The sequence below is a fragment of the Corvus kubaryi genome, unplaced genomic scaffold (genome assembly GCF_017639235.1).
Source record: "Corvus kubaryi isolate FWS band 111438036 unplaced genomic scaffold, C.kubaryi_AGA036_p1.0 65153, whole genome shotgun sequence".
Lineage (NCBI taxonomy): Eukaryota > Metazoa > Chordata > Aves > Passeriformes > Corvidae > Corvus > Corvus kubaryi.
The window spans coordinates 10,084-29,855 of NW_024581798.1; the positions used below are offsets into that span (position 1 = coordinate 10,084).

Consider the following 19,772-nt stretch of genomic DNA (forward strand, 5'->3'; position numbering starts at 1 on the left):
TTTCAATACATTATTTTAACCAAGTTTTGGTGCAACCATACTCTAAGGACTTCTGTGAGGCAATTCAAGATAATCAAGAAGCAACAGCATCTAAAGAGATATTTTTTGGGTCTGTGTCACATCCTGCAGTATACAATATGTCATCATAGCTTGCCTACCATTCAGCTGTCAGACCATGTCAGCATCTGAGCAATAAAAAACATGCCCAGGACAAGCCAGATGTGCTGGTATAAACGACCAATTTGTTATTGTTGCAGAGAAGCCAGATCAGCATATGGCAAGGCACTTGTGCACTGCAGATCACTTTGCCACCTCCTAGTACATCAGACAAGAATGACCAAAATCAGGAGTGCAACAATCACCTCTCACAACTTGCTCTCAGGCAAAGCCATTCTTGCAGTTGGGCAAATGATCCTTCAGCTCTTTAATATCAGGAGTACAAACTTAATAACTTGCATTCTGCATTGAACCTTGCACACTGCAGCCTCCGATCAATGCCAAAACACAAGCAGGCAAGTCCAATCATAATCCTTTGCAGGATGTTGTGCTCTGTAGTCATTTCCTGCTTCTCACATGTAAAGGTAACAGACACAGCTAAAGAGTCTGAAATGGGCTTTATGGCTTGGCACATCTCTAATAAAACAAGAGCCTTGATCATATGAAGAAAGGGACAGTTCTGGGATATAAATACTGCAGCACTTGGGAACTGCTGTGGCAAGCAGAACATCTGTTTATTACATTTTCCAGTGTTTTATTTTCAGTTGCCCATGACGAAGAATCAGAACTTTTACCAGTGCAAACCATGGTCAGCCATAAACACAGCACTATCCTTTTGAGGTATACCATGAGCATTATAAAGCAGCAGCTTTATTATAGGGAAGTCACAGAGAGTCAGAAATCAGGGCACAGGAAAGACAGTTTGAGAACAGGCCTCGTTTTATGAAGAAAGGATTTTACTTACAGGTAAGGGGATTTATTTTGTGTGAACACAGATACTTTAGGGAGCATGAAGGAGAATTCTGAGAAAAGCTTCTTGTGGTAAAACAATCTACACTAGAGTTCTCCACAAAATCCCTACAATGATATTAACCTATTGGCACTCATCTCAGGGAATGTGTTTTGGTAACATAAACTTCACTCTCTGTTGTATGTTAGCTCAATATCACTACTGAATGAGAAAGAGGATGTGTTCCAAAAAATGTTATTGTTAATGAGAAAATCAGAAAACACCACACTCAGCAATGAAGTCCATAAGGAAATTCACTTGAGGCCACATCCGAGGCATTACTATCCTTGGTTTAGTCTTCATTTTATGTGCACCATTGAAAAGTGTTACATAGTGAATTCACTTCACTGTAATGAAATGCTATGTTATTAAATATACCCTTGATGGGTCTCTGGGTCAGCCAAGGACCTCAGAATGATGCAAACATAAAGCAAAGCAGTCACCAAGTAAAATGAACATCCTAGTCAAACTCAAAACAAACCAGACCAAGGTATCTCTACGCAAAAAACCCCACTGGTTGACTCTACTGAGAAGGAACCAAATGTAAGTTTAGAAAATGAATTTATTTACACAACTAACCATTTTCCAAAATCTTGCACACTGGAGACAGGCAACCATCTTCTCCACAAAACACTGTCTCACAAAACACTGGTGGCCTGAGCATCCACACAAAAAAAGATTTACAAAGGCAGCGAGGCGAGAACAGATCACTGTTTCTTGTACTGCCTTTTTCCTAAGCATAAAGCAAAAGACCCGGAGCAAATAAAGTGAAAAGTGTTAGATATTACTGCCATCTCTCCCAACACTAAAGATTTGTTAAAGTGAATGATATTAATTGTGTCAATGTTGGGAAAATGTCCCAATGCATATGCTTCCCATATTGCAGAACGTTTACTGAACTGCCTGAATCTTTTTTTCCCCCCAGCATCCGGAGTTACTATAGGAATTTGCAGAAAAGTAATGGCAATGGGAAATTCCTATCCTGTTGAAGTGGAGAGCTTAGCTGGAGAGAGATGTACAAGAAATGTTGGTGACCTGCAGTTTTCACAGCTCCCCGCCTCCTGACAGGCCAATCCCTACATTTATTCCAGACACAGAGACAGTTAAAAAGTACAGGAAATCAAACCCACACATCCTGTCCCTCATTCAGAATTGAGACCTTAGCATTGTCAAATAGCAAGGCAGTTAGGATATTTTTTAGGTAAAGGGGATGAAATTCATCCTATCAGCCTTTCAGGAGGACTGCTTCATAGACAGGACATAATAGGGACTGTTTGGCATGAAAAGAAAGATAGCCTAGATAAATCTTCCAGTAGGTACAACAGACATTACCACAGGCACTTTGTTTTGACTGCAAAATATTTGTCATTTGACAATGTGAAACAAGCTGCTGCATCTGACATTAGTCCTACTTTCCAAGGAGACCTAGAGTTCATCTTGTGATACAGCACACCAAAATAATCTAGTATGGACTATAGCCAAGAGAGATCAAGATACTAAGTAGCAAAAAAGAGGCTTGAGATGTCCAAGACAGAGGTAACTGGGAAAAGGTTTACATCTTCACATCAAAAAGCAGCTAGCAGGTAGTAGTCCAGCACAGACAACCTCAGTTAAAAGGGCATACACATCATCCACGTCTATATTAACATTGCTGGACATCTCTGGACTGACCAGACACGAATTAACTTTATCCCACTGACATCATTCAGCTGCCTAGTAGCAAGAAAAATGTAAAATTTTGGTTACATACTGAGGAAAAGAATAAGTCTCTTGAATGATAAAGGAGAAAGGCAATGCCAAATATCTTGAAACCTCAATATACTAGATGAACCAAAGGTTTGTCATATTGCTTTGTCCTACTTTCAGCTGGGATAGAGTTAATTTTCTTCTCAGGAGTTGGTACAGTGCTCTGGTTTGGATTTAGTAGGAGAATAGTGATAACACACTGATGTTTCAGTTATTTCTCAGGAGTGCTTAGTGTAAGTAAGGGACTTTTCAGATTCCTGTGCTCTGCCATCGAGCAGAGACACAAGAATATGGGAGAGAGCATAGCTGGGACAGGTGACTCAAACTGGCCAAGGGGATATTCCACACCATAGAACAACTTCATGTTCAGTATATAAATGGGGGATAGTCATCCAGAAGGAGCTGATCACTGCTGGGGGACAGGTTGGGTATTGGTCAGTGGGTGTTGAGCAACTGTACCATGCATCAATTTTTCTCTTTGGTTTTATTCCTCTCTCCCCGTCCTTTTCATTACAAGTGTTGTTATTGTTTTTACCATCATTGTTAGCAGTGATAGTAGTTTAGTTTAGTTTGAATTTCTGAACCGTTCTCATGTTAACACTCAAGGTTCACTTTTTTAATCCAGTTTTCTTTGCTAGCTGGGGTCTGGGGACTGAGCAAGTGCCTGCATGCTACTTAAGTGATGGTGGGGTTAAAACTCGATACCCTTCTTCAAGCATTCCTCCTTCATTTGTTGGGTCCACTTCCACAGTCAAACAGGATAATAGAAATACGTTTGACATCTTCGACTTTTTGTGAGAGAGGAGGTCAAAGAGAAGCTGTTTGTGCATATAAGCATGCAAGGCATATGGGAACTCCCACCGCACCGTGGGAGCTACATGCTGCTCAGGAGCGGGCAGGGGCTGCAGAGAAGCCGGTGCCAGCCACGGTGCCTGCCCTCTTGTCTTCAGGTTTGAAAAAACAGCCCCAAGGGGGAGGGAGTCCTGGTGACACCCGCCCTGCCACCCGCTCCTCGCCACACTGAGCTGACTCCTTAAGCAGAGCGCAAACTGACCCCTGGCCGAGCTGCCAGAGCCACCCAGAATTAGGGAGGAACAGACCCTTCCTTCTTCAATATAACGCCACCCGGCCATAACACCACACAGACACAAGGTCACCGGGCCACAATGCCACCCCCGGGCCATAACATCACCCGGCAGCGGCGCCTCTCCTGTGCGGGGCTGCTGTCACTAGGTGGGGCCATCGGCTCGGGGGAGGAGCGCCGGCTCTCCGAGCCCAGCTCTCTTCTCCTCCCGTCCCAAGTTAGTGGCCGCTCCGTCGCCCGTACAAATCCGTCCAGTACTTGGCTGAAATACAGCCAGACCGCCTTACTTTGCGTGAGGACAAGGCCGTGCTTTTGATGTCCACGTCACCTTGTGCAAGAAAGCATTTGCTTTAGGTATTTGTTTTAATAATGTATGTTACGTGGTCTGAGTAATACGTGTTACAGTCGTTTGCAACTGACTTTTTCCTCCTCTAATCTCTACTCAGGGATGAATTCAAACACAGTTGAAATTCCAGACATTTGGAAGGGGAAAATATAACCTATTTCCCGAGGAAGTCTTAAATATCTTGTACACACAGTTCGCATTTTTGCCTGAACTTGCACTTTTCCAGTTTAAGGAGGAGAAGGGAACCATGGGCTGAATGACTGCAGTCACCAGTTCTTCAGCATCAGTGGTTATTTGGGGTACTGGTGAAATAAAGAAGTTATTTGAGTTCTTTCCGGCAGCAATTTAATCCTCTGCAGATGAATTTAAACCCGGTCACAGTAACTAGCTGACCTGCACTTTCAGGCCTCAGAAAGTGTGCAAAAACACTGGAGGAGTGGTGCTGCAGAGGAGGTGAGGGGTCAGAGTAGAGCCGCTAGGAGCAGGATGGTGGGATTGTACTGCCTCTCACCACACCCACCACCACAGTTACTTCTCCTATTGCCAGAACAAGAGAACAGCAGAGAAAAATTTAAAACTATTAAAACAACAGAGAGCAGTGATGGCCGTATCAGGAAATACATGAACACCAAACAATAATTCAACAAGCAGAGTGTTTACTCGAGTTCTTCTATGTCAGAAAACAAACCAATCACCTGGGAATTAGGCATAGTTTTGCATACACATACACCATGCAAGTCTGCTAAATACTCATGCGGCGAACTTTCTGGGAGAGGAGGGAGGCGTGAGGACAGCACAGGGAGACCAGCTCTGAGCAGCTCCTGGCTCTAGTGTAGATCACTCTGTTCCCTTTTCAAGGCAACAGAAATGTGGGCATAAAGTCTGATAGCTCTGGCTTGGGCCTGGGAAAGACCCACTCCCCAGAAGGCAATGAAGGTCAGAAATTATTCTTTCCTCCCCTCCCTTCCCCTCCCTCCCTCCCTCCCTCCTCATGTGTTCCAAGGTTCTGCAAAGCAACCCCAAATCCAGCCCAATTCCCAGTTGTTTGCAAGGGCTGTAGTGATTGATGCCTGTACTGTGCTCACCAACATAGGTGAGAATAGCAGAAAGAGATTGTGTGGACAAGTGAAACTAATGCTCTCTTCCCTTTGGAGCCTCAGAAAACCTATCACTTTTGTTTTGTTAAATTTTTGAGAAAAATTAAAAATAAATTAACCATACCACCCTTTTTCTGAAAATTAGTTATTTGGCGATAATGGAGATAAAAGAAGCAAAATACATGTGGCCAAATATTCCTTTTGTTTATATCTCTGAAGATCATTAGAAAATAGAGAAATTACAGGAGAAAGAGCAAGGAAGAAAATTCATAACTTATATGTAACTGACCATAACTGTATTAGTGACTAAGTCACACGGTCTAAAATGTAGTAACTGGGCTGTAAGTTGGGTTAAATCTATGAAGGGTATTGAAATCTCCTGAATAGGATTTTGCAGTAAGGATGGAGCCATGTAGAATAGTTTTCTGTAGTCTAGGAACATTTCTCTTGTAATAGTGTTGCTTTTTATACATAGAATATGTAGCCATACCAGACATTAAGCCTTGTCCTTATTTTACTAGAGAAAAAGGCACGTTCAAGGTAACAACCAACTGGTTTCTGTTGCCAGGGAAGTTGCTAACTGTACAGTGTGAACAGCTGCAAGCACCCTTCAGGAGCCTGTTCCTAGTGAGTGAGTCAGAAGATCAATAAGCAGAGGCAGAGAAACTTAAATTTTTATTACAATGCTCCCTCAGGTACAATGGCCTGTCAGGATTGCTTCTGCATCCCTTGTCACATGAGTCGTTTAGCCCTCATAAATGATAAAAACATCTAGATTTGCCAAATAGCACGGAAGTATTTCTGAGTATTTCAATTTCTCCTTTATGTTTTTCTGTGTAGGATGAATTTTATCCCTCACTCTTCCAGGTTTATACTCACCATGGCAAGAAGGAATGTCAGCAATGTGCAGAGGGATCAGGCTCCAAAGAAAGATGTTTCCAAAAGTGGGTTTGAGCTTTGCTGTGTGCAACAAAGCAGGAAAGCTTCTATCAGTTACCGCAAGCACCTTCACAACACGCTGCTGCCACACTCCTCCCTTCACTCCGTCTTTCTCCCATTGACGTGGGCCCACTCCTGAGGGGCTGCAGCCCCCAAGCTGAGGTCATACTGCTGGCCTAAGTGCCGCGGTCTGCTCACCCTCCCCAGAGAAAGGAGACCAGCTCCTCCTGAGTCTGCACACCTCCCTGAGCCACACAAGTCCTAGAAGAATGAATAGATTTCACTGTGTCTTAAATTCTGCTTTCTCACTCTTCCTCAAACTTTTGCTGATTCATGTATTCATTGCCTTGAGGGGAAAAAAAAAAGGCAATTAGTACAATTTTGTCACGAGATTTCTGGTTTTATCTAGGTGTTACAGAGGAGAAAGTTGGAATGTATGAAGTCCATAAACTCAGAAGAGGAAGGAGGAAAGAACCCAAACAGTATTTACCTCAGGTCTCACAACTTTTAGCCATTTTATGGCAGTTGTTTGCTCAGGACTATCTAAGTATAATCCTGAGGTTTTCAGGAAAACTCTTGCTGAAGGCAGTCACAGTTCAGACGTTGAAAAGCTGTAGCCTCTCTCTCACAGAGAAAACATCAGAAAGGGAATCATACCATACACAATCTGGTAAACACTATGTTCTGCTCTCTTATTTACAGAACACTTAAACTCTTTGAGAATTTTCAGATAAAAACAATTAAATCCTTGTAGCAGTTATCTTTATCTCATGGAGGGGGAAAATTCTTCCTCGGGTTATAGGGCAGAGCAAGGATGTAACCCTGCAAAATTCCCCCTATCTGTCGGCTTAATCTTCTGCACAGATTGCAAAGAGATAAAGTAGCAAACCACACTCCTAAATTGCTGTAAATGTTTTCTTTCTGTTGCAGATTCAGGAGAGCCCAGTCTCTGGCAGCAGGACTCTTTAAAGTATCTCTCCCTCTGTAGAGGCCAAATCTTTCTGTACATGTGATTCTCTGTATCCATCCTCCACATGATTTGCTTCCTGATAATGATCTAAGGGTTGGATTCTCCACTTAAGATCAGGTTTCGGCCTGTCTACAGGCATGCTTAGTGAATAGCTGTGGCTGTGGCTCTCAAGCACTGCTGTTAATGTGGAAATTAATGAAATTAATCCCTAGTGAGGGACACAACCATCAACCAAGATTCCTGTTGTAGCATGTATGCAACACAGAGTCATGCATGGAATCTGTGACAGTGCAGAAATGCTGCAGGGAGCACATTAACAAAACATCCTTTAGGGTAAAGAGGCTTGTCTTTGTCATCTTCCAGTGGCAGACTAGTGCAAGAATGTTAAATACTGTATTAAGTTAGTTTTTATACGGAAGAGAGAAGAATGATGCGTCAAAGTTAAGTGTCCACTAAAATTGAAGTTTAGATAGTATGCATTCAGAAATAATTTTATTTTCCAGTAATGACAATATGCAATATCACGTAAGAAATGAAATTGAAGAATTGATCTTATTCTTCAAATACAGGATAGCTTCAATATTAAAATTAACATATAAATTTAGCATCAATCTTATTTCCCCACTCAGTCTGCTGAATAAATGCACATAAAGAATGAATCACTGAAACAGTATACTGAGAGAATCAAAGTCATTTTTCAAAGTTGTCAGCACAAATGTCAGGTGAGCCTGTTCACCAAGCATACAACAAATGTTGCAGAGGTGGCCCTTCAGACCCATAATGAGGACAAGTCAGGGACCCCCAGGAAAGCAGCACAACACCAGCAAGGACAAGGCAAGGGATTGTTTGGCGCAGGACACCCCCATTGTGCTGTGCTTATCCCTGCTGTCCGTCTGACTATTCCCTTATCTACAGGTATGAGAGATACCAGAGAACATGAGCATCGCATTAGAGCTCTCCATGGCATTCCTTTGAGGGAGAAACTATAAATGTTACATCATTGTTGGCCTTAACCACCTTGTCACAGCTAGAGGTCAGCTAGCAGGGGTTTGGCAATGTGCCTCTGGGGCAGCAGCCAGCCTCTGCAGAGCCCACTGCACTGGTGTCTGGTGGGCCTGAGACCTGGACAAGCAGAGCCATGACCAGAGAGAGCTTCCTGTGACATTGGCTAGAGAGCTGACCATGAAATCACCTCTCTGTCAGGAGAAAAAACAGTCTTGGGGCACCCCAAAGAGGCTCCTGAGTGGCTGCTCAGTCAGGAGCGGGAGCTGTGCAGAGGGCACAGGGCTGAATGTCTCTTGCTCCAAGAAAGACACAGCCACACTAGCACTCAAAAAAGACCTCAAAAAAACCCCAACAACGCGTTGGATTCTGAGAGCCAACAGAGACTTCACCAGGCTCAAGGCATCCTTCTTGATACTTTTTTTTTTTTTTTTTTTGGGGGGGGGGGCCTCGGGGAGCTTCTGAGCCTCAATGCTTCCAGCTTCAACCCAATGTCCTCTCTCCCTCAACGTGAAGCACTTGCTCCGAGGCGGAGATGCCCCTGTTTGCCACAAGATGGAGCCAGGAAACGCAAGTTCTAGGTGGTGTACCGGCCGACCTTCTCCCGGCTCCCGGAGCCGTGGGAATCCCGGGAAGCTGCACCGCCACGGGCGCTCCGCGGGCTCCGGACCAGTCCCGCTGCCGCCAGCTGCGGTGACACGGCTGTCACCGACCTCGGGGAAAGCACAGCCGGAGCCATGGGGAGGACCGCCAGCTCTGGGGTGGCCGCTGCCGGCCCGGACTTGATGGGGCTCCAGCAGAAAAGGGGTTCCCTCTCCCCGCGGCTGCCCTTGCTGGGATGGTGGAATTGCGTGGGCAGCACCCACCAGCACAGCAGAGGTCTGAGGAACAGGTCCCAACATTGTTGTCGGCAGAAAAAGATTCCTGCCAACATGCCAAGAGATCCTTAAAAATTTTATCTGCCTGTAGTGCCAGCCTGGACAATACAACTGGATGAACAAAGCAATTTCTCAAAGATATCATTGCAGGCCAGTACATATTTTTGAAAAAAAAAAGAAAAAATCTCCTGTATACCTAAAATATTGTGTGTTCGAACAAAAATTACTGTCCAACATTAAAATTTGCATTTCTTGTTTTGAACAGGGATACATTTGCTTTATTTAAGGAAAAAAGTATTTGTCAATTGAGTCAAAAGTTATTTTATAACACCACAGACAAGGATCATTTTAATTTGTTTCCTTTTTCGGAAAACTGCTTGTCAAAAGAGATAGAATTTTAAAAATCATACCGTCAAATCTGCATTTTTCACCACAAGTGTGATAATAGTTAATTCCATGTAAGCCAAGGGCCACCTTTCTTTGAAAGACGTGTCCCAATTGCAAGATGCCAAAATTCACTTCTCTGAAAACCCACAGACCACAGAGGGCATGAGCTCTTGCAGGTACCACAGTTTGGTCCTTCTGCTGAAGATGATTCAACATCTGTAGCAAAACAAATACACAAAAAAACAAGCAAAACAAACAAAAAAACTCCACTGAGATTTCATTCAATGTACAGTGATGCCTACGATTTCTGCAGGAAGGAAATCTGCTCAGAACTGGAGCTCCTGGGCCTATCTGCTCTTACCTAGCCTTTGACAATTTCTCTACGGTGTTGGAGCACAGTGTTTCACTACCTCCTGCCTTTCTGTTCACGAGATCTATTTTGCATATTCCTTTTTTCTCTGGAGTGGCTGTAAGAGGAATTTGTTTGTAAGTGCCATGTGAATGCAGGCAAATCTGTCAGTACACAACTGAAACTGTGCATTCAGGAAAGCTCCGGATGCTTTCAGATTTACACTTCCATAAGGGAATATTTTTTCCTCCCTTCCCCTGCTTTTATGTCTTTGCTCTGTAGCATAACCAATAAAATGCTTTTTTGAACAGGTTGGAAAGTTATGCAAGATAAAGTATCTTTCAGTTAATTTATCCCCTAAGGAAAATAAAGTCATTATCTTATTCTCCTTTTTGTGCGTATGCAGTACCTTTATAAAATGAGAGATTTACTGTGTGCACAAGACGTACAGAACATGAAATGCCAAATGAGAACACAGGCATTCGTATCAACAGTGACACCAGATAACATGCCTGATACATTTATACAACAGTTTTAAAGCCCATCTGCTTCAGAGTCCAGCTTCAGGGTGGCCTCACCTTTTTTTTTTTTTTTTTGAGGTGTGGGACTAATCCCTACACCTGAAAGACCAGAGAGTCATTTCATCTGCACTCAGAGGTGTGTTTTGTAAAAGTCAATTTTCAAGCATATGCAGTCACTTGTGAACAGTTGAAAAAAAGACACTAAAAGCTTAACAAACTTCTAAGTGGACATTAAACTTAGTGGCATTCCTCATCAGAAGCAATTCCTAATGTTACTCAGACACACATAAGATATGCAGTGTAATCAATGCATGCAATCATGCAATAAATTTTTCAAACCATTACTTTTCTAGATTTAGGGAAGCTGCCATTTGGCTAAACACTATTTTAAAGAAATGCCCGCTATTACATCCTATTTCCTTTTTGTACTACTTCTACAGTATAGGAAAAAAAGACGCTTCTGAAGTATTTGGAGAGCCTTTTGTTTTCTGCTTTCTGTGATTGTAGCAAGCTCTGCTTTACTCAGCTGAGTTTGGAAATGTCTGCAGTACAAATGCAAGAGACCTCAGCTTCCCTGATGACAACTTTTGCCTAATCTCAGTTGCAAGTTACAAGGCAGGGAAGCAAAACTCAGACTTGGAAAAAGAGGTTTCCTCTGACTGCAGCTGCTGGAGCTGGACGTTTTAACCCTGGCTGAGAACTAATCAGCTCTCTATCTTCAGAATGTTATTTGCCCAGTATAAATGACATAAACCAAGATCATCATCTTAGTTTATTTTTCTAGAATCCTTAGCATGCTACATTAACCTGACAATGCTTAATCTGGTGTTCATTTCACGATACACTTCATGCAATTCACAGCTGTAATTGGTTTTACACTGACATTACACATTTCGACCTAGCCATGGGAAAAGAATAACTCTTAATAATATTTCTCTGAAAAGTGTCCAAGCTCAAACAGCACAGAAGCAGCTGATGTTAGTTGCATGTGTGTATTTCTTTCTTCTGCCTTTTCTTTCATTGCAAGGATGATCACTGGCATAAGATTATAAGGTCCTTGTTTTAGTCCATTTGCAATTGAACTACGTTTGCTTGATTTCTTATGTCCTGAGGAGTTCTCAATTATAAAACAGCATTCAAGTATTCTAGTTTAACATCCCCATTTTTCTGAGTTAAGGAACAAAGTAGACCTTGGGCTTCTATTTCCATTATGAGTCTTCTAGAGTCCCATAAGTGGTAGCCATAAAGTCTTCCTTTGTAACACACACTCAGCACTAAAGCCAGAGTATTGCTATTTGGCATTATCCAGTGAAGTGCAAGAAATTAAATAAGTTACGTCTTTATTGCTATAGTACAATACCAAGCAAAGTCACTTTTTAATACAATTGCAAGAGTTTTGTAGAGTATGTGTCCCTCCTCTTAGGGGCCAGGAGTTCAGCTGCACTGTGAGCATCGCTTAGCTGTCACATGTCAAATGTCGGTCTAAGAAGATGTGTTGAGTATTCTTGAGTCTGAAGAATCAGACCTTTCCTCATAATCATCCTCTGTGTAAATTGGTTGCTTAGACACAATAGGACATCCATCATCAGGAATCGAGATCCTAGGATCTTCTGACGAGCGGGAAGGAAGGACAGGTGAGGTTCGGAAAACACTGGCTGAGTTGCTAGAGAAAGGACTGACATACTGGGACCGCAACTGGTACTGCTGCTGCAGCGTCATGGTGTTCCACAGGGTGACGTCATTGGGCAGGAATGGGCTGGACTGGTTTCTTGCCAAAGTGTTCCTCAGCATCAGCGGGTAGCGTGGTGGCTGAGGGAAAGGGTGCTGCAAAGGTACAGCCAGAGGATTTGGCACAACATTACTGGAATCAGCAGAGAACCTCAGCGTGTCAGGAACCCTAAATGCCGAGCCCACAGACCACTTGGAAGACGAAATAGGATAGGAACTCAGTGTGTGTTCAAAAATATGCCCGTTGGAAGGCAAAACAAGACTATCAGATTCTGCAGAAGTTCTCTCTCCGCTGGCCACTGAAGACCGACTAGACAGGAGAACCTCTACAGCACTCACCAGATCACCGCCACACCCCTTCAGGATCAAATCTAGAACAGTTGGCTTTTGGTTAGGGAAGATCTTTTTCAAGACTTCAAGTGGAGGTCTGTTTGCTTTCAAACTGAATGGTAGGGAAACTGTCCCAGAAGGACCTTCTATCAGGAGGTGGTTCTGCTCTGGGTGGTACTTGGGGCTATCTGGACGGTTCTCTGTGCTCCCACCATTTTTCTGAACTGCAAAACCAACCTCATCCACTGAAACAATTTCAGGGCTTTCAGGGTTGAAACAACTTTTGGCTTTAGTCATGTCTGGGGAACTCCTTTGGTCTGTGTCTTTGTCACTGTAGGTCTCAGTACTGTCTGCTCCACTCGCATCACCCAACCGCTCCTCATTCATGTCTGCAAAGAGAAGTCAGAGAAGTTAACAGAAAACTGAGGCCAAAAGCTTTTACAGAGATTTGGGGATGCTGTCTTCTTAAAGTGAACAGACCAGGATTCTAAGGGGAAAAAAGTGCTTTTTTTCAGAGATCTTTCCAAAATTAAGGTATCTTTGCAACATCTCATGAGAATAAAACTGCAAAAGAATAATGTGGCCTGATCTAGGCGTACTCTGTCTCATTCTCTCATGTGCAAGCAAAGAAGCTGTAATCATTTTTCTGCTGCATCAAAAATGCTATATACATCCTTTCTCACTGGTTACAAGGCAGCAACACACCACCAAGTTCTCAGAGGAACTTCAGCACTTTCACATCGTGATTCCTCACTAGTACGATCTCATTGTGAGCTGAAGAGGGCACTTAGGAGATGAAAATTCCCTCTGCAGCTCCAACAGCATTGGTGGAACCATTCCATTATAAGTACAGGCTGAAGGTTTAAAAAGTCTTCAAATAAAAAAATGCATCCCAGTTCTGGCTCTGAAGAAACTGGTTCCTCCCATAGAAATTGGTTCCTTCCACAGCAAGGATCACAGGTTTTCCTCTAAACCCTTAAGTGTGGCTGATGCCTTGTCCCATTCAAGCACATATTCTAGAAAATTCTGATTTGGAGAGGACATCTGGAAGGCATTTGGTCCAACATCCTCTTCAAAGCAGGAGCAGCGTTAGACAAAGAGCAGGTTGCTTGTGTCCCTGCTCCAGCTGAGTTTTAAATAATTCCAGTGATGGGGACCCCACAAGCTCTCTTAACAATCGTTCCAGGTATCTTGCTTTCTGTGTGCTAAACTAAGAAGGATGAGAGCTGAGTATGGAGGTGAAAACAAGTCCATTGACCATGCCATCTCCAGATGGACACTCAAAACTCTTTGGTAATGCCTAACCAGGGTATGGGATCCTTTGAAATAAGACCCCTTGTCAGCAAGAAGGGAAGAATGCTTGCTTTTGCAAAAGGGGGTCAATATACTTGCTTGTGATTGTTCATGGTTATTTCCCAAGAACACAGTTCTGCTGGCTTTTCTCAAAGAGCGCATTGATGATACTCTTGGAAAGCATCAATGCATGGGGACAGGATCATTTTCCAAACTGCAGCTGACAGAGTCTACTTTAACTGCACAGGGTAGTGCTTTTGAACACACAAATGGGAAGGACTGTCTGCAAAAACCAATCCAACTCTTTCCTTGGTTTTCCAAGCCCCTGGCAAACTCCCCAACTAGATAAAGTAGCTGTAAGAAGCAAGCAAAGATTCCTGAAATGTGCTGATGATCCCACCTGCCCAGCTGAGATGGAACCAGTTAGAAGTGTGCAAGCACCTGAGCCTCAGTGCTCACCATCTCCTGCCTTCCTCTCACCACAGGAACAGGCAGGGCATCTCCTCATCCATTAGTGGGCTAAGTGTAATGTTTACCAGATCAGCATGAAAAAATACTGTTAAAGCAATTTATCCACCAGATAGAAAGAAGTCAGGGTCTGAGCAAGCCCGAGCTGAGCAAGAATACACTATGCTCGCCACAATGGGAGTTACAAAGAGGAGATCCTGGCGGAGCACAGGACAGTGTGAGCATGGCAAAGGAAGGTTTTCCTCATGGGGATGGATGCACCTGGCAGAAATGATGGGCCATCTTACAGAGATTGGGATGCTGCTAATTTGGGCTGTGGAAGGTAAGTGTGTAGCTGAGGAATACAGACGCCCTTACAAAGACCTCACTCCTTTTAGCAGGATAACCTGTTTGGGGAACTGGTTTTTACACTGATTACGCTGTCTGTCTAGTGCAGAGAAGCAGCAGCTCTGCATGTTGTATATTACAGACAAGGCTGTGTATGTTTCCTTTTTCTCACACACTCAGCGCATCAATCCTGCTTTAGCAGCCGAAGTAGAATGCAGGAATTGCTGCCGATAGCAAACTGGCACGTGCCTCCTTTTGAGGAGGTGTTAAGGCATTGGCACAGCTCATCCACTATTGAGAAAACGTGAGACTCACGCTACCTTTCCCTTCTAATCCCTTCACTATGCATTTATTACAAATCTTGGTGAATGGACAATTTGTGTATTGAAGGCTTATCGGGCAGTCTGAGGATCATCCAACTACCCTGTCCCTGTCTTGACAGAGTTAGAGAGGCTGTTAAGGGAGATGATAGCCCTAATTTTCACATAAATAGATTGCACTGTGGTGACCAATATTACCAAATGGACTGAATGCAAGGAGGACATATTTCAGAAATACCTCATGCTCACGTTTACAGTGTATCTTTATGGGAAAAAGTACTATTGGGGAGGAAAAAAAAAGTGTTTATTAAAAACAAACAAACACACACACACTCCCAGATCAGGTAAGATATCTCTAATATATTCCCTGATCCTTACAAAATGTTATTTTCAAGATATTTCAGAATTGCTTCGTTTTCTGTACACTTAAAAATATCCTTATGAGGCTTGCCTAAAAAATTTTCTTACAATTCTGAGAACTTGTCCCACTGAATTTTGCGTCTTTATCATCAGGAGACCGTACAGATGCCGGCTCTTAGCTTTTGCACAGGGATAATCTCCTCGAACAGCACAGGTCATAGCGACATATCTCACCGGGCTGTTAGACTTGCAGGAACAGACGCGGAAAACGAGATTTTGGTGACTTAAATCGAAGCGCTGCTATTAACACATGGAGGATTACCCTCTGTTGGCTACCACTGAGCATGAAGGCTGTTGTATTTTTCCCTCTGCCTTTTTTGAGAGCATTTCTGGCTGCCGGTGTCAGGCGGCTCCATGCCCGGGCTGGGGCGGTGCGCGGTGTCACAGCCCGGGGCCCGAGCCTGTCGCACGGCAGCTCACCTGGCCGGCGCCGGGGCTTCCCTCTCTGTTAGGCTGTGCTTTAACTGCTTTCTCCCCATCGAAACACCCCTTGCCCGCTACGCTGAGCGCTCCGGGAGAACCAGGCGTGCTCCGGGGACTGTCCCCAACCCTCCATGGGAACCGCCGCGACCGGGATTTTCGTTTGTTTAAAACTGGCACAAAATAGACATCGCCAAATAAACAAAAATTTGTGAAGATACGTTGTAAATGTCCCTACGTGGGCACTGAATTGTAGGCATATTGCATGCATGTATTAATTGCAAATGTTTGTATTTTCAGGTACAAAAACAATTTTGTATTTAGAACTTACAACCTCCTGCTCTTCACCAAAGCTTTTTTTTTTTCCCCATAATTCGTAAGTTTCACATGAGGATGTTCTAGACTTCAAGAAAGAAATCTCGTCCTCAGACATTTTACGTTTGTGGGTGTTTGGGTGTTGTATTTTGTTCTGTGTGAGCTTCGGCTTTTTGCTGTATTTTTAGTGGTGGTGGTGTTTGGTTGGTTTGCTGCCTTTTTTTTTTGGTTTTTTTTTTTTTTTTTTTTTTTTTTGGGGGGGGTTGTTTTGCCGGTTTGTGGGGGTGGGTTGTTTTGGTGGGGGGGGGGGGCGGAGGGTTGTTTTGGTTTGGTTTTTTTTCTGTGATTGTGCGTGTGTTGGGTGGGGGGTTTTTTCTCCCAACACCTTCTATTTGAAATTGTCTGCATTTAAGTATCTAGTTTGTGATTCCTGGGAAAACTAGGGAAACTGTTTTCCTACTGATATAAAAGATGGGGAGTATTCACCAAATAATATGCATGCAGAGACACCGACCCGGATCTACAGAGATGCAATGCAAATACAGATGCACGTGAAACAGAACAGTGGGAGAACTGTACATGCATTTACAGTAAAATACAAATTAATAAATAAAGCTGATACGAATTTGGCACAATATTTACCCCAGTTCTTCTTGATTATTTATACATTAACAATCGTGAGTAAAGTGTTGCAAAGGGGCCAAATAAAATTAAAATAGGTGAGGGGGAAAAGTTATTCTCCTCAAGTTAATAACTTGTCTGGAAAAGTTGGTCTAGTATTTTGGAACCAAATTTGCTTCTTCGATATTCCCACCGCTGACTCCCTGTTAAAACACCTTGTTCTTTGATTGTTAGGACAACTCTTTTCGCAACAGAGATTTTCTTTTATCTCAAAAGCACCTGCTGTTTTCCTTAGTCGTATTATTAGGAAAGACTGATACCACAACTAGTATAACTGCACAAAAAGCTAAGGCTACGTTTTTGGTGGGACCTTTTATGTTTGCTTTGGATGAATTTTTTGACTGGTGGGTTTGATTTTTTTTTACTTTTGCTGTCTGTCTGAAGGAGTGAGCTGTTTGTTAGTTTGATTTGGGTTGTTGGAGTTTTCTTTTGGTATTGTTTTTGGTTCTGGTTTTTTTTATTACTTTCACTTTAGACTTTCTTCCCTGTATTCGAAGGTCTAAATACTCTGTAGGAGACTAATGACTGTTCTCAAACTAACACAGAGACAGCTGCGCTGCATTAAGAAGCTGTCTCTGAAAATATCAGACGACCGAATATAGCATTATATTGTTTACAAGTCTTGGTAACTACTACTAAGGAAATGCAACATGCACTCATGTGGGCAAGGAAAGTTCGTGAGCATGGTATCAGGAGGAGGAATCATTCCAGGTTAGCAGAGGCAGATGCAACAGGGGTTGTTTCTAGAACAGAACTTCGGAACTGTCCCACCGAAATGGCTGATTGTAGCAGGAATCAAAGCAAACGGATCTGATTTTGCCAGACATCGGGAAATATCCCTTCGGCAGTGAAAAAACTTTTCACGAGAATAACGTCCTCGAGAAGGAAGGGGTCGCGTGTGTGTTTTAGAAACCGGGTAGACAGGAGGTTCATCCCCTGTTTTCACGGCAACTTTTACAGTTAATGGGGAGAGAGGAAAGAGAAAACCCTGCCGCTCAGAGCACGCAGGATAGTTGGAAATAAACAAGTCTTGTGGTTAAACAGCGTCTGGTGGCAGGTGACAGGAGGAACCTCTAAGGAGATATTTTTTGCTTTGCTCTCATGCATCCTCATGTTCATTAAAAACTGGGGGAAAAATCGTCGGTGACAATCAGGGACCGGGGACCACGCGGGTGAGTTCTGTGTAACTAGAAAGGTTCCCCGATGGTCCCGGGGTGCCCCGGTCCCCCTAGCCCGGCCTCACCGCGGGCGGGAACGGGGGCAGAGGCAGCGCCGAGGGCCTTGATTTATACAGATCTCCGTTATGTTTTGTTTGTTTGTTTGTTTGTTTGTTTTTTCTCTCCGTAAAGCTGTTATCAGAAAGTGCTGACTGGCTGGCAAGGAAGAATTTCTCATCAATACACTTTGATTGTATTTTGCAAACAAAATGCCTGTTGCTTGGTAACATTTCACTTGAGCCTGACCTTCCCCAAAAGTTATTGCTATCAGATTCGATTTTACACTCTCCTCCCGTGATTACTGTAATCTTTTAAACCGGGAAGTCCATATATCAGGGTGAAGGAAAGTTGAGCGTGCAAGTTAATATCGTTCCTATCCGACAGATTTATATCGTGCTGGCGCATGGGAACTTTCATTTTCTGGAAGAAGCAAGGCGGGTTTTTCTCCTTCTCTCCCCACCTCCTCGGCCTTATCCCCCGCCACCTCCTCGCAGGGAGGCGGCCCCGGCCAAGCGCCGCCGCGGCTGCGGAGAGCGGAGATGATCCGCGCTGGCGGGAGGCTACGACTAGTGGGAAATTTGGGCAAATACCCCCATGCCCGGCCCTGGGGAGAGGCCAGCGGAACCGGGCCGCGATGCGGGGGACGGGGCTGCCGGAGGGCAGGCAGGCGGTGCCAAGGGCCGGAAAAGGGAAAGCGGGTCCCAAACCACCGGCATCCTCGCCACACTGCCGGAGTCAGCCGTGCCGCGCCTCGGACCCGGTGTGCGTCTGCTCCGGTACTGGAGGAGCAGAGCGCCATGCCGGGGCCCTGGCGGACGCCCCCGTGGCCGGACTGGCTCCATAGCGCACACGGGCCCGCGCGGCGGGAGCCCAGGGTTCGCCATTCCCCTCCCGGGGTACCGCGTAAAATTTAGTCACAGCTTGTCAGCGGAGCGCAATGGGCTGGCAGCGGCCTGCCTGCCGAGTATCCCTATCGCGGAAGACTGTCAGCTCCCGCTCAGACAACGGACGGAACGCGACAGCGGTTCCGGAGGGTTAGTTTTGCCTTCAGAAACGTGTATTACCGACAGGTCGCACTCACAAGGAGCCCATTGCAGGCGGTGGTTTCAGCACCCCCGACCTGTCGCAAGCTGCCCCGGGGACAGGCCTGTGCAGGAGGACTGGGTTGTCCCGCTCATCCCCTGCCACCACCCGGCTTTCCCCGGTCGTCATAGTTCCGCAGAAGCCTTCCGGCTCCTGGCGCCGCTTTTGGTCCGAGGCTCTCTATGCAGGTCTTGTCTTGGACGACGTCCCGCAGCCCGTTGCCCGGGGTGCGGGAAGCCGGGCACCGACTCCAGCCCGGGAGCAGGACCGGGAGCGGCAGAAAGACATGCGGCTGTGATCCACGCGGGATGCGGCCCGTTCCCGGCCGGCCTGGGGAACGGGCCCAGAAGCGGCACGTCGGGGAGACGGTTGGCAGCGGCGACGTTCGCCGGCCCCCTCCACTAGTCGCGGTGGAAGCGATTCTGGCTGGGGAGCGGGCCGGTCGCTGTGCGGCTCCATGCTTTTTAAGAGCGATAAAGTGAACCCGACGGAATTCCTGTCCATTCCCTTTCCACGGAGCCCGTCGGGAGAAAGGGAAAGCCTTCGCCTTTACTCGTTCCGGCCCCATCCCCCGAGCCCCGACCGCCGGGATCCCGGCCCTCCCCTTCCCTCCTGCCCCGGTACCGCGGTGCCCGGCCCGGCCCGGCCCGGCCTCACCTGCCTTGGGGAGCGGCCCCGGGAGCGCGGGAGGCGGCTCGGCGGCCCAGCGGAGGGCGGCGGCGGCGGCCAGCTCGGCGGGGGCCCGCGGCTGCGCGGCACACGGCGACGGCCCCGGCGGCGGGGTGGGGGGCTCGGCGGTGCCCGGCGGCCCGGGGAGGGAGCGCAGGGAGTCCGGGAGGAGGCTC

The 19,772-nt window shown here is 45.4% G+C and overlaps 1 protein-coding gene across 1 annotated transcript; it reads right to left on the bottom strand.

Annotated features, from left to right (window-relative positions):
* Nucleotides 1-8,635: 8,635 nt before the first annotated feature.
* LOC121673066 (doublesex and mab-3 related transcription factor 3) lies at nucleotides 8,636-19,658 on the bottom strand. The gene is made up of 2 exons (XM_042046107.1): nucleotides 19,585-19,658; nucleotides 8,636-12,772 (listed from the first exon to the last, which is right to left on the bottom strand). Exon 2 carries the CDS (start codon nucleotides 12,768-12,770, stop codon nucleotides 11,808-11,810), a length of 963 nt encoding a protein of 320 aa, XP_041902041.1. The 5' UTR covers nucleotides 12,771-12,772; nucleotides 19,585-19,658; the 3' UTR covers nucleotides 8,636-11,807.
* Nucleotides 19,659-19,772: the final 114 nt, after the last annotated feature.

Bases quoted from the DNA above. Each gene is read 5' to 3' on its own strand.
- LOC121673066 (XM_042046107.1), bottom strand. From the start codon at position 12,770: ATGAATGAGGAGCGGTTGGGTGATGCGAGTGGAGCAGACAGTACTGAG.